Genomic DNA, 14342 nt, shown 5'->3' with positions numbered 1-14342 from the left:
AAAAATAAATACGACATTATAACATTAAATTTTCTCATAATTATATAAAATGACTTTAAATATAGATTCAGAGATAAAATAGAGACAATATTTAAACCTTTTTTTATAACAAATTGAGAAAAATAAATAATTGTGGATCACTGTTGTAATCCAAAGGAAAATAATAGGTATCCGATTCCCTTCAAACAACTAAAACCCAGACACATATTTTTAAATTTTCTAACAATAAATAAACAGAATACCACAAAAAATAATAAAATATAGATATTAAATCAAAATAAAAACATCAATAACGTCTTCTATCATAAAATATATATAATTTAATTCAATCATTCCATCGAGGAGTCCGAACACAGGCGCCGTCCACCAGGCATCTCAAGAAGGTCGTCAAATTTCCTTCATTTACCTTAATTTTCGACAATATGTGGTATAATATCATCCCCAGCTTCGCCATAGTGACAGGGGCTCTTGGTTTACCTGCGTTAATTATTGCTGGACTACATAAACTGGCTTATAACAACGTGAGTATTGGTGTATGTGGCTACGTCTCTACCTGGGTGTTACCTTAGTAGCTAGGTGATAAATGTGAAGGTAGATGAAAAGATTCTATTTGAATTTATTAAGTAGATTAATAAAATACATGTTTATTCTAAGGTTATAAAATTTAACCTAACCATATCCAACCTTATTTAACCTAACAAACCAAACTTAACCCAACCTCAACTAACCTAACTTAATCCAACCTTATCTAACTTGACTAACCAAAGTTAATTTAACCTAACCCAACAAATGTAACCTAATCAAACCAAACCTGTATTTATGGAGAAGAAAAAGGTTAAATTTACTCACACTTTCCTCTCTTGCAGTTTTATCAGCGCGACCTCCAGTACCAGACTCAGCGGTTCATGTTCCTGAGAGATGAACGAATCAGTGGCAGCGCTTTTAAGCCAGTGGTGAGTTCTGGGGTTTGTCTCGACCAACTGAACATTAGCACCCCCTCCTCCTCCTCTTGGGATGATATTCTGAGTGTTGGTTTGAAGGCATTGTAATCGAGGGTTAAGTCATTGTATTTGAAGGTTAAGTCATTGTACTCAAGGGTCTAAGTCATTGTACTCAAGGGTCTAAGTCATTGTACTCAAGGGTCTAAGCCATCATTCTCAAGAGGTTAAGTCATCATACTCAGGAGGTTAAGTCATCATACTCAGGAGGTTAGGTCATCATATTCAAGGCCACATCACCAATTCTTAGGCCCAGACACCCCCCCCCCCTACACAATAAATATCTTTTCCACACTTATACAAACATAAGTTAACTAAAAAAAATCGTATTACATCAACTTTTAAACCACTAAAATGATTCCTGAATGCCATTAAATACACACACACACCCCCAAACACACACTCATGTTACTTAATATCTATTGAAACTTAGATAGGAAGTTTATGTTGCTGTGTAAATGTGTGTTATCTACAGTATGATTGACAAAGAACCAGCCTGTCATTAGAAGACTAGGGTGAACTAAAGTGTACAGTACAGTGTTTAAAGTGTTGGTAGTTGTAGGTTAAGTGCTATATGACATTGGCCTTACTTGAGTCGTTAAAGAAGAAATGTTTTAATACTATTCTCTATATATGTGTGTGTTTGTTTAATATCGAGATTGTTTCTGTGTTTACTATTATGATGTGTTAGTATTTGTTTATGATATGTTAGGGTTTGTTATTGTTTGATTTGTTTGTTTACTATTATGACTTGTTATGGTTGTGAGTAATTTTCTGTGGGTATTTGAGGCATAAACAATTATATTATGAGTAAGGGGAGGAGACATGATTACACCCAGACAGAACCTAACCTCTTGTGGTTACATTATGACACACTGACCTTGTAGCCAAACAGATGTCTCACACTCTATCATAATTTACATCTATTCGTTGGACCAATGAAGAACCAGGTCAGGAGCTTTTCACCCTCGGAAGGTCAATAGGTGTCAAAAACCTGACCTTCGTGAGGTTGTGGTTCCTGCCCCTTCAGATTCTAGGGAGGAACACAGATGACTCGTATCATCTAGGCTGTAGTATACAATCTTGATTCTTGTCAGGCCAAAAATCTTGACCTATATTATTACAATTTGAGTTTGTGTAAATTTTGTTATAGAAGTTGTTGGCCAGGAACCTAACCTGTGGTTAAGGATTTAGTCGTTAATTGGTATATTTTTTTTATTTCAGGGCTTGGAGAACATTCCTGATGAACCTTCAGAGTAAGAATGTTGTGCTGTCATGGCCGCTGTAAATAGTGTAATCATATTATGGATGTGAACTATTGTTAATAAATTATAGATATTTTTCGTAGTGTCATTAACCCCAACTACCTAACGGTGTAATATAATGGACAGTTAGTGTACAAAGTTTTCACTTTCATACAGGCTTACATAATGTTTTCTCAGATATATAACCAAGACAACTAGCCTCAAGAAACACTGTCACTTGAAAACCAAACACAGGTACAGAACAACACCGGCCATAAGTGTACTGCAATAACTCACACCTCAGCTGTTGGTGGCTGATACTGTACAGTCCTCTACAGGTTGTCCATCAGTGAAATGAAACAACTGTGAAGACTTATATTTTACTGAATAATGCAAACAGAGGAATATTCTCACAGCTCATACTTATTAGGCTTGAGTATCATTTGGTGTTGGGATACATTAAGGTGAACACTAATCTTGTGAGCCATTACTACCATGGATTAAGTCACTACGGTACACGAGTTCCCTCCACACATTTTTTTAACATCTCGGAGAGTTACAGAAGCCACCGCCGCTGTCCTGCACCTTCGGACTTAACATAACCCACCAAAAATATCAAGTGGGGCGGCCAGGACACGGGGTTATGCGAGTCCGAAGTGTTTTGCAAGATAAACTCGGATCAAACCAAGAGTAGAGTATGCCGTCTGTCTCGGAGGAGTGAGATGGAGGACAGAACTCGTGAGTGAGAATGAGGGAAGGTGCCGCATCCCGAGGAACATCTTCAGAGACTTATCAAGGTGTGGGCCATGAGCTACGATTGATTCACTGAACGATATTAATGCAGACCTGAGAAGTGTGCAAAATCTAATCTCTTCTTTTACAGACTTTCGACCGTACATAAAGGTCACCAATCTGCTCCCTGACTCCCCCACACAACACCTAGGATAATACAATATAGTGGTACTGTATAAACAACACATTTCTGACCCACTAGGCAGGTTGTTGTCAGGAGCGTCTCTTATATTGTTGTAATACAGTAGTTTATTTTTCCATAGGTTGTGAGGGGGTAGAGTACAGTACAGGGCTTACAAATCATTATAATCTCCATTACTCTTATTAATTCACTATTGTCAGGCACATCACTGTTAGTAAGTTCAAACTCTGAGGATTTTTTAGTGTGTTTCAGTGATGAGTAAATAGCACACAGACACAATACTTTTAACTCATGAAATAGATCCAGAAATTACATCTTTGAAAAAAAAATACGCCGAATCCATTGACTTCCTAAGATTAATAAATTGATATTTGTACATATCTACTGAACATTATCATACTGAAGTAAACTAAATAAGCCAGTGGTTGTTAGGTCCATCAGAGTACCACCACCAACTATTCAACCCAAGCTGACAACTGGTAAATCAATAAACAACAACTCGTAATGAACGACAACAAATTCTTCACCATGCACTAGTATACTTTTTCGGGGTAGGAAGAAAACCTAACCGGACTCCTCATTCTCAAGAGTCAACCTTAGGCATTCTAATTATAACATCTCACAAAATTAAAAACCATCCAGCTATCTTTTGACACATTCCTAAATAATACAAACTACCTCTACAGTACCTCGTGGCCGTTGGTAGCTTGGCCCAGTGGAGTCGAGACACAGAGGGGTGAGTGACCGTATCTTGCTAAGAGAGCCTTGGGTTATACTATATACAATATAATGTTTAGTTCACAGTGATTGGTGGATGGACAAATGGATGGAGGGATAGATGACTGGATTAAAAGATAAATAGTATGACAAGAATTGATGGATGGATTGACAAATGAATTAATTTTGAATGGCCAAATGGATAGATGGATGGATAACTTAACACATGAATGGATCAACAGCGACAATTAATTTGGAATGATACTGGATTGAGATTTAAAAGAAAAAACAAATATTTTCACACTTTATTACAATGTGACTGAAAAAAATCTTAGAATTATACAAGAAAACAAACAAACTTGTCTATAATATTGGATAACCTTAAAAAAACTCAAACTACAAGTTTATTTTATACAGTAGTTGTTGTTTCCAGTAATTAAAAACAGTGTTTGTTGTTTCTCTGAGCCATGGAAAAGACTGTGTATGTCCAAGTATTATTTCCTATGTCCCTGTGTGCTTGTAGTGATGATGTAGGTAGTGGGTTCTATTATGCCTATACATATGTCCCTCACTTAACCCCCTGGCAGTTGTTCGGCACATAACAGGAACGGTTCATCCTAACATTGGGTAGAGCGAACCAGACCCACCCTTAGAGACGCATCTGCCAGCACGTGAGACTAGTGGGAGGACCTCGAGTGGTTGGTCGGGCCAGTCCACAGTCCCCTCGTCTCTGATTATGGAAGGAGTGCTGCTCGGGGTCACGGTACTGCTTAGCGATGCAATTTGTGTCAAAAGACCACTAAGGCGGTTATAGCTTCCTGGATTACTATTGTTAAGAGAATTTTCATATCTCGAATAACAGAACAAATGGGGGGAAAAATAGGATTTACTTCCCAACGACAAGTAAACCCAAACATTATAAACCAAAACATGAAATTGGTTCAAGATCAACAAAAAAAAAACCCAACTTAACTAATGAAAAATAGTCCATTGCCCCATCTACTGTAATTTACTACTTAATGGAGGGAGCGATTACCTTATGAGTCGGGGCTGACCACAAGGGGCAGTAAATGGCTGAGCAAAAGACACAGGCCAGGGTAGGGAGATAGAGGGGTTGTTATGATCATCGAGCTAGAATACGTCTCTGCCCATCTCTCCAATATGGCTGCTCCAGTCGAGTCCCGGGGATGTGCGATATGAATTTTTGCCGGGACACAAATTCAAAGAAACGGGAGAAGGTTTCGTTAGAAAACATGTGTCTATTTAAGAAATTCGAAGAAGTGAATTTTCATATCTGGAACGCTTGTTAAGTGAAGGACACCTGTAAAATATTGTTATTTATACCTACACAATTGTACAGGTATATTGTTCTACTTAATGGCAATAATGGGAGTGGCGTCCAGTTATAAAGTTTACTCTCACCCAATCCACTAGTTACCATAAGCAGAACAAATATATATAACAATGTAGATATAATGAGGTTCAGTATAACAATGAACAAATACAGGATAATTTTCTTTATCCCACGACCCCAAATAATTATAATATTTTACGACAAACAACGAAGAGGAACCTAACCATCAACAGGTATAAAGTGTGATCATTGTCAAGACCATTTACACTCTTCACAATGATACAACCAAACGTTAACTTTAGCAACTGTTTATTACACATCCTAATATATCATAATCATTTAGGGTTCTCCGATAAACAACGACCTCGTACCACCGCAGGCGTAGAGGAACTATTGAATCGCCCCAATATAATCTCACAAGTTCGGGCAGTTAGCATCAGGAATATGAGAAAGCACGAGCGGTATTTGATGATGCTCGGTCAATACAGAAATGACCTTGTATATACCCGATGTTGCCGACAGCTAACCCACGATGATGATGATATTTTACAACACTTGAAAAGGACTGAAATACCTCAAACTACGATACCATAATAACTTTGTATTGGTCGACCAGAAGCCAACTCTCACACTCACGCGCCGATACCGTACCAAGACGACACAACTCACCTACCGGCATTGTTCCCGGGACTGTACGACAGGTTGGTGGGAGATATAACACAAGATTCATTCAGACCCCAAAATGCTAGGATACACAGAAAAACATTAATAAAAGAGACACAGCAGCTTAGAGTATACAGAAGGGCCGATATGAGCAGTAGGGTAGAGCACCGTCTTGAAATAAAGTACGATATTATAGCATTAACTATTATGACTTATTATGTATATGCCTTTATTGTCACAAACACAAGCATGATACTATAATACATGTTTGTTTGACCAATACATGAAGAACAGGGATAATGGTGGACCTTTATAATGCTCAGTGCTAATGAGACTCAGCGAGGTCAGTCACACCTAGACATACTTGTACAGATGATGACAATAGTAACTCATATTTCCTTTAACATTGGTGTTGTCTGTCCACACCTCCTCCTCCTCCTCCTCTTGGTTTCACACAGAGGCGGCGACAATTTACGCCATGCTGAAAAATAAAAAACGTAAATAATTAATCTTCAGGTTAAAACGTAGTAAAAATCACCCAATGGAGGTTTGACTTTGGCCATGCTACCAGTTATAATACAAATCTCTGTGTCATCTATGTTATTTATCGTAGTTTTTGGTACAGTACAGTATATTAATTCTCTATGTATACCAGGCTGGGAGAGTTTACATAGCAGCCCGGACACAAATAAGGACTAACATCCACACAAGGAATCTGTAAAACTCTGGACAAGTTAAGGAGTTACCAGGTCACAAATTTAGGGTTCTTGTACAGTACTGCAAAATGATAAGAGCCATTTTGTATACAGTATGCCCTTCAAATTGATGGGGGTTAAATTCTCAAAATGGCCGCGAATCACCAAATAAGTGAATAACTTGTTCTTGCTGTGAGGAGGACATTTTTACTTGTGTACAAAGAAATGTTTATTCCCTTTATGTGTTTGCCCTTAAGACAATTATTTCTTTTACCTGTATTGTATATAAGTGTCTACACACACACATACAATACAGGTAAAAAAAATTACAGTCGGCCCTTCACATACGCGGGTTTAGCATTCACGGATTCGCAAATACGCGGATTGCCCCGCCAGAGGAATATTCTGTACATTGAAGTAATTGAAGTACATTCAAATCGCGCGCCATTCAACTCGCGCACGGCACCGAACACGGGACACCGCCCGCAACCTCACACACACACGCATAGCTCTCCCTCACTCAGTCAGTCTCGCTGTAACCACGCTTGTGTTGACATCAGCATTGTAGTTGCAAAAATATTACATTTCCGTGAATGTATTATATCAAGCACAGTATGAATAGAATATCACTAATATAAGAGTATTTTAACTGAAAACTACTAAAAAAACGAGTAACATATCTTGAACATCGGAAGGTTAGGTAAAGGCTCTTGTTTTCGTCATGTATTTTATCCTAATTTACATTGAAATACATCACGTTTCAGCAAAACTACTATTTATTTCTGAGAATATGGAAATGTAATATTTTGCTGAAATGACGTACGTATTACAGTGGAAAGTGACGAAAGCAATGACTCGCTTTCTTTCGCTCAAAAGATGTTACCGTAATCGCTTTTCGAATGGTTTTCAGTTAAAAAACTGTTGTATTACTACAATAATATTCTATCCTAATTCACTTGTGATGCAACAGTTTTTTAACTGAAAACCATTCGAAAAACGATTACGGTAACATCTTATGAACGAAAGAAAGCGAAAGTCATTGTTTTCGTCACGATTTTGTCTCACATTCCACTGTAATACTTACGTCATTTCAGCAAAAATATTTAATTTCTGTGAATGTAGTATATCAAGGACAGTATGAATATAATATCATTGTAATATAACAGTATTTTAACCTAAAACTATTAAAAAAAACGAGTAACACCTCTTGAACATTGGAAGGTTAGGTGAAGTCTTTTGTTTTCGTCATGTATTTTATCCTATTTTACATTGAAATACATCACGTTTCAGCAAAATTACTCTTTATTTCCAAGAATATATTCATTCAGGCGCAGTTTAGGTAAAATATACGTGTGATGTAAAAATTTTGTAATTGAAAATGATTCGAAAAACACGTACCCTCTAGCCCTGTTCAAGGAGAGGACTGGGAGAAGCTGTTTGGTGCTGCCGATGGCAAGGAAAATGATTTGGATGGATTTTAATGAAAATATTCAGAAATATGGTATCGTAGTATTTATTCAAGTCAATTAGGATAGAATATTATTGTAATACAACAGTAGTGACGATGTGGAGGAGGCGGAGGGATAGAGCGGGGAGGAGGTGACTGGCGGGAGCAGGGACGAGTGGAGATGCCAGCCAGTACATTGGAGATGTGTTTTATGCATATTTTGTTAATGTGTCTATAAAACTGAGAACGCCGATATATATTTTTGCTGACTAAGTCATCGTATTCTAGTCGTCTTTAAAACAACGTTCAGATATTACGTAATCCGCTTTTCAGATGGTTTTCAGTTGTGCGTGCTAATGATAGGATGGGCATCTTATTATAGCCGTGAGGCTGGCAACTGATTTTTAACTAAACCATTAAGCATTCGCTCTTAAAATAGTCTTTAGATCATGATTTCTCCTACTTCCACTATAATATGTACGTCATTCCAGCAAAAATATTACATTTCCATATTTATTTCCGAGAATATATTCATTCAGTCACAGTTAAGGTAAAATATACTTGTGATGTAATATTTTAATGAAAATCCAGTATCGTAGTTTTCTCTTGTTTTAAATTTAATTAACAAAGATTGATGTTTCAAATGTAATGAACAAAAATTTATGTCCAGTATCTATAAATTAACTTTAATAAAAGAATACTTTGTTTTACATCGTCCTGTGCTACCATACCATGGATTTGGCTACTTTGGGCTCGTAAGAGATCTGCCCTGGCAACTGTACCGACACTCACAGCTGGTGGTGTGTTGGTGCATCGTTTCCATTGTTTACTGGTAGTTACTGGTAAATATTTTTCAACCTAATGAAACTATTACCCGTTTAGGTCATTTTAATTTTTTGCAAATAATTTGGTCAACTAAAAACTCGAACTACCTGATTATCTGTTAAGCAAGGACCTTAGCAGGCCAGGGGTTTTAGGTGTCATGGTTACCTGTACATTCCCGGGTATCTCTGGCCACCTAACCCACTTGAATGTTAAAGGCTTAAGGCTTCCTTTGCAGTGTCTAGAACGAATGGCTCCCTGTCCCGGCCGCAAAAATGCCGGCAACTTTAAAACTACCCACAGACATTCTTGGATACATCCAGGGTGTCATCCGCAAATAACAGAAGACCACGAAATAAAAATCCGCGAATTATCCGGGCGGACTGTACCAAGAGATGCACCGTACACACACACTCTTACACCCTCCCTCTCTCACTCTTACACACACACCCTCCCTCTCTCACTCTTACACAGACACACACACACACACCTCATGTTACCAAGACTCACCTGTCAATCAAAGCGTTCCTCATGGTAGTAGATATGGCGGCCTGGGGGGCGTCGCTAATCTTAAAGATGCTCTCAATCACGTTGATCTCGGTGGCCGTCGTATCCATGCCGCAGAAGGCCGACCAATCATTCACCAGAAGCCCGGCGGCTAACGCGTTGCTGCCTCGGTTAACAGTGCCGGCCTGCGGGGTGGAAAACTTCATTATGTACGAACCGAACGACATACAGTAACATACACGTGTCTGTGAGTAAAGCCACTTAATACGACTCGAGACGCACCACTAGAGGAACCTGTAGGAGCATGGAGAGTTCATCCTGTTCCTGGGTCGGGGTTGAAGGATGCACAATGCCTCCCTGGTTGGACAGCGGTATCCCAGTGAAGATGGTCTCTTGGTTTACCTGGCCAGGGTGACAAATTATACAATTATATAACACAAGTTAATGATTAAATGCATAATTATGAAGAAACATTTGCATTACTCTATCATTTACCACAATATTAAAACATGTGTATTACTGAAACCATCATTTACCACAATATTAAAACATGTGTATTACTCCAAACAACCATTTCTTATACCCCAAACTACCCATCTCTGTAAACGAGTAATACAATATAATTAACGACGAACCGCACCCTGTCTATGTCGGGATGAACGAGAGCGACGTAATCGTTACAAACAACAACGTTCCCCAAGGCAGATAATCTCTCCTCTATACGCTGGAGCTTGACCTTCTCTGGCAGGTGGTCTCGGAGGTGTTGGAGTTCGCTGTCTGTGGTTGTGCTGGGTACGAGGAGGCCGTGTCTATTGCCTGTGAACAACAAAACCCGACAACAGTGTATTATTAGTGTTATCATCATTATTGTTATTATTATCATCATTATTAGCAGTTATTGTTGTTATGGTGCAACGGAATGTCTAATGATTCTTTTTTAGTGGACTATACACTCACACACAACTTAAAACACACACACACAACTTAAAACACACGCACACTACTACTACTACTATTACTACTTTGCCGTCACTGGTAATCGAGGCTGACGATCATCCAGCTATGATACAATGATATGAGTTATTAAGGATGTCACCTACAGTAGGTTGGTGAGTTCTGGGGTGACTAAAGAGGCCGATACGGGACCGGCAGAGTCGTCCACAGATGTTGCACGTGTGGGGGGCTACATCTAGTGCGGGAGGGACGGCGGCAGCGTCTTTCCGGCGTTGGCACTTGTCTGCCTCGGCTTACAGTCGGGCTAACTCGAAAGTATTGACACCTTCTCGTGTGGTGCTCCTCCAAGCGTTACGGTGTGCAGTAATCGTCTCCTAGGTGAGGGGGTCCATTTGGCACCTTTTCAGGTTTGTCTTAAGACTATCCTTATACCTTTTCAGTTGGCCGCCGGCGTTACGTTTACTATTCGTTAGGTGACTGTAAAGTAGCTGCTTTGGCAGTCTACTGCCGTCCATGTGGGTAACATGGCCAGTCCAGCGTAGTTGTTCATGGATAATGGTAGCCTCGATGCTCCTACAGTTGGTGTCAGCGAGAATACTGGCATTTGTTCTCTTGTCTTCCCAGTGAACTCGGAGGATGGAACGTAGACAACATTGAAGAAAGTTTTCAAGTGCCTTGAGGTTCTTCTTGTATGTGACCCATGTCTCGCTGCCATATAGCAGGGTGGGGAGGACCACTGCTCGATAAACGTGTAACTTTGTGGATAATTTCAGCTCCCTGCAACTGAAGACACGGTGGTGGACAGGTGGGAGCTGAGATACTGAAAGTGGGCAACATTAGAGAGGGTAGTAACGTGAACCTGGATGGATGGTGGAGGTGTGGCTGAACCAGAGGCAGGGAATCCAAGTCTTACAAACATTCACCTCAAGACCGAAGTGTGCATAGGCATCTGCCGAGGTGTTCAGGATCTCCTGTAGGTCATGTTCAGTGTGAGCAACAAGGGTGAGGTAGTCTGCATACTGAAGTTCAGTAATGGAAGCTGCCGACACCTTTGTTCCTGCCTGGAGTCGTCTTATGTTGAAAAGATCTTTCATCCGGTACGCGATGTCCACCCAGCCGGCTAAATTGGCACTGGCACGAGTGAGGAAGGCAGCCAAGAAAATGGAAAAGAGAGTTGGTGCCAGTACACACCCTTGTTTAACCCCTGTTTGGATGGGGAAGAATTCAGACTGGGTGCCATTGTGCAGGACACTGCCGTTCATGCCACCGTGGAGTTGCCTCACAATGGCCATGAATTTTGGTGGGCAGCCAAAACGGCTGAGGGTCCACCAGAGGGCTTCCCTGTTGACCGAGTCGAAGGCCTTGGTTAGGTCGATGAAGGCCATGTACAGGTCACTATGATGCTCTCTGCACCTTTCCTGTATCTGGCAGGCAGCAAAGATCATGTCAGTAGTGCCACGTGATGGTCTCAAACTACATTGAGATTCTGGGAGGAAATTTTCCGCCTCAGGAAGAAGTCTGTTTAGGAGGACTTGGGCGATAATCTTGGCAGCTACGGAGAGCAGTGAGATCCCACGGTAGTTGCCACAGTCTGACCGGTCTCCCTCGTTCTTATAAATATTGACAATGGAGGCATCTTTAAGAGCTTGGGGGATTTCCTCCTTTTCCCATATATTCTCCAGGAGAGAGTGGAGACGGCTGGTAAGCAGAGGTCCCCCTGCTTTATACACCTCGGCTGGGATTTCATCAGGCCCTGAAGATTTGTTATTTTTCATCTGTTTGATGGCAGTAGCTACACTACATACATACACACACACACACACACACTCACTCAACTTAAAAAAAACACACACACAGCAGAAATGCAGTCCCTACCAATAACCATGGAGCCAATGATGCGACAACCAGCGATGGAAGCGTACACAACTGGTATCGCTTCACTCAACTGTTCCTCGAAGATGCTGGGAATATAAACACACTTTATTAGCCCCTCAAGTCATAGTAAATGAAGGTACACTACATAATGATAGGAGAAAAATAACCTAGACACCACACAGCTTATTTGATCCAATTAAACACCTTAACCTAACCCCACCAGGTAGTGTTAAGTGGGGTGGTTAATCTTCAGGTAATCCAAAGAACCTAACTACTGTTAATAAAATAAATTACTATATGGTCTTCTAACAATGAAATAATATTGTTTAATAATCACACCAAAAAATAATATTAGATGAACTACCAAAAATGAATGTTAACCTTACATCTCGCTGGACCACATGAAGATTGACCACCCCAGTTTATTTCACCTTAATGCAATAGCTTCAAGTGACTTTACCAAACTAATCCTTTATGTGAGCGATGCATTATATACAGTACTGGTATATTATTAATTCAAGAGGATATGAACCAAACCAAACCTAACCCAACTTAACCTAACCTAACCTAACCTAACCAAACCTAATGATGATATAATGTGGCTGAGGTATTCATTAAACAAACATGGCTGCCAGGGTGTAAGTGATATGTAATGTAAGAATCACAAATGAGGAAACTTTCTCCTCCAGTCACAGAAAATAAAACAAATTGTACAAGTGAAGAAACAAAATACACTCCTCCAACACTGAGTCAGTTTTCAAGAAAGTTTTAATCGTTTTGGGGGAAATTTTTTAAAGTTGGTGGTAAGGTTCATGTACTGAACCATTAGCTGATAAAATACTTCAAATAAATTAAACCAGTTCTTCCTTTTAGTTAAGTATCTCAACTTTGAACACAATTACACCTCAAACAATCATTAACTGAAGGCATCCCAAAACCCAGCCATCACCACGCGGTCCGACTAATTACCCAAATGTAGCAAAATATAGCCGGAATGAAGTCAAATAATGGTCCTACATGAATAAATTGGACTGCCAATCACTTCTCGACTAGTATTTGGTGTCACAAAGTCACAAAAAATTGGAAAACTTACTTTAATCTGAGTTAATAGATCGCGCGCATGTACCGAGGGAGCGAGTAATTACCCAAATGTAGCCGGAATGAAGTCAAATGATGGTCGTACAAGCGTAATCCGGGCTGTGAATCACTTCTCGATTATTATTTGGTGTCATAAAGTCACAAAAAATTGGTAAACTTAATTTAATCTGAGTTGTGTTGTGTTAGGTTAGATTAGGTTAGGTTAGGTACATGCACTCGATCTATTAACTCAGATTAAATTACGTTTACCAATTTTTTGTGACTTTGTGACACCAAACACTAGTCGAGAAGTGATTGGCAGTCCGATTTATTCATCTAGGACCATTATTTGACTTCATTGCGACTACATTTGGGTAATTAGTCGGACCCATCACCACGTCTTAAAATAAAATGGTTAATTCATAGTCTTACACCGATCTTTCTTTCGCTTTTATTAACATATATATAGTTATGTTAAGACAATTCTAAGACATTATTCATATATCTTATAATTATCTAAACATAACGAAATACATTAATAACAGCGAGAGAAAGATCGATGCAAGACAATAAATTAACCAACAAAACACATTAACCAATACAGTAAAATAAAGACATAAAGACAATAAATTAACCAATAAAACACATTGATAAATACGGTAAAATAAAGACATAATAAAATAAATAAGTTAATGGAGCCTAATGGAGCCAACACCTCTCACCTGTAGAAGTTAGCAGAGGCGCCAATACCCGCCAGGCAGAACGAATTTGTCAGCTTACAAAACACACCAATCTCATTAGAACCTTCAAACTGACAACGAACAGCCATGATGGAGTAGTTGAGTAGTTAGTGATGAGCCTCACGTGTCCTGGGGTCTGGTCCTCTTAACAGGTAAACAAACCTCATGATGGCCACTAACCTATACACCTTCACTAACATATAAGTCTCTCCTATAACCTATTAAAACCATCTTTATAATTAATAAATAGAATATATGCAATAATTAATTTTTTATCTAATATATAGCCATCATAATTATTTATATAGTTAATTA

The 14342-nt window shown here is 39.2% G+C and overlaps 1 protein-coding gene across 1 annotated transcript; it reads right to left on the bottom strand.

The window, feature by feature from the left end:
* Nucleotides 1-2608: 2608 nt before the first annotated feature.
* LOC121865737 (eukaryotic translation initiation factor 6-like) lies at nt 2609-14210 on the bottom strand. The gene is given in 6 exon segments (XM_042365271.1): nt 2609-6391; nt 9385-9566; nt 9664-9783; nt 9950-10197; nt 12211-12296; nt 14010-14210. Coding segments are annotated over 6 exon segments (753 nt in total). The 5' UTR covers nt 14117-14210; the 3' UTR covers nt 2609-6381.
* Between the last annotated feature and the right edge of the window lie 132 nt (nt 14211-14342).

The sequence above is a fragment of the Homarus americanus genome, unplaced genomic scaffold, assembly GCF_018991925.1.
Source record: "Homarus americanus isolate GMGI-L3 unplaced genomic scaffold, GMGI_Hamer_2.0 scaffold57010, whole genome shotgun sequence".
In the NCBI taxonomy this organism is placed as follows: Eukaryota; Metazoa; Arthropoda; class Malacostraca; order Decapoda; family Nephropidae; genus Homarus; species Homarus americanus.
The sequence above is the reverse complement of the archived record's forward strand: the minus strand, read 5'-3'. Positions and strand labels throughout refer to the sequence as shown.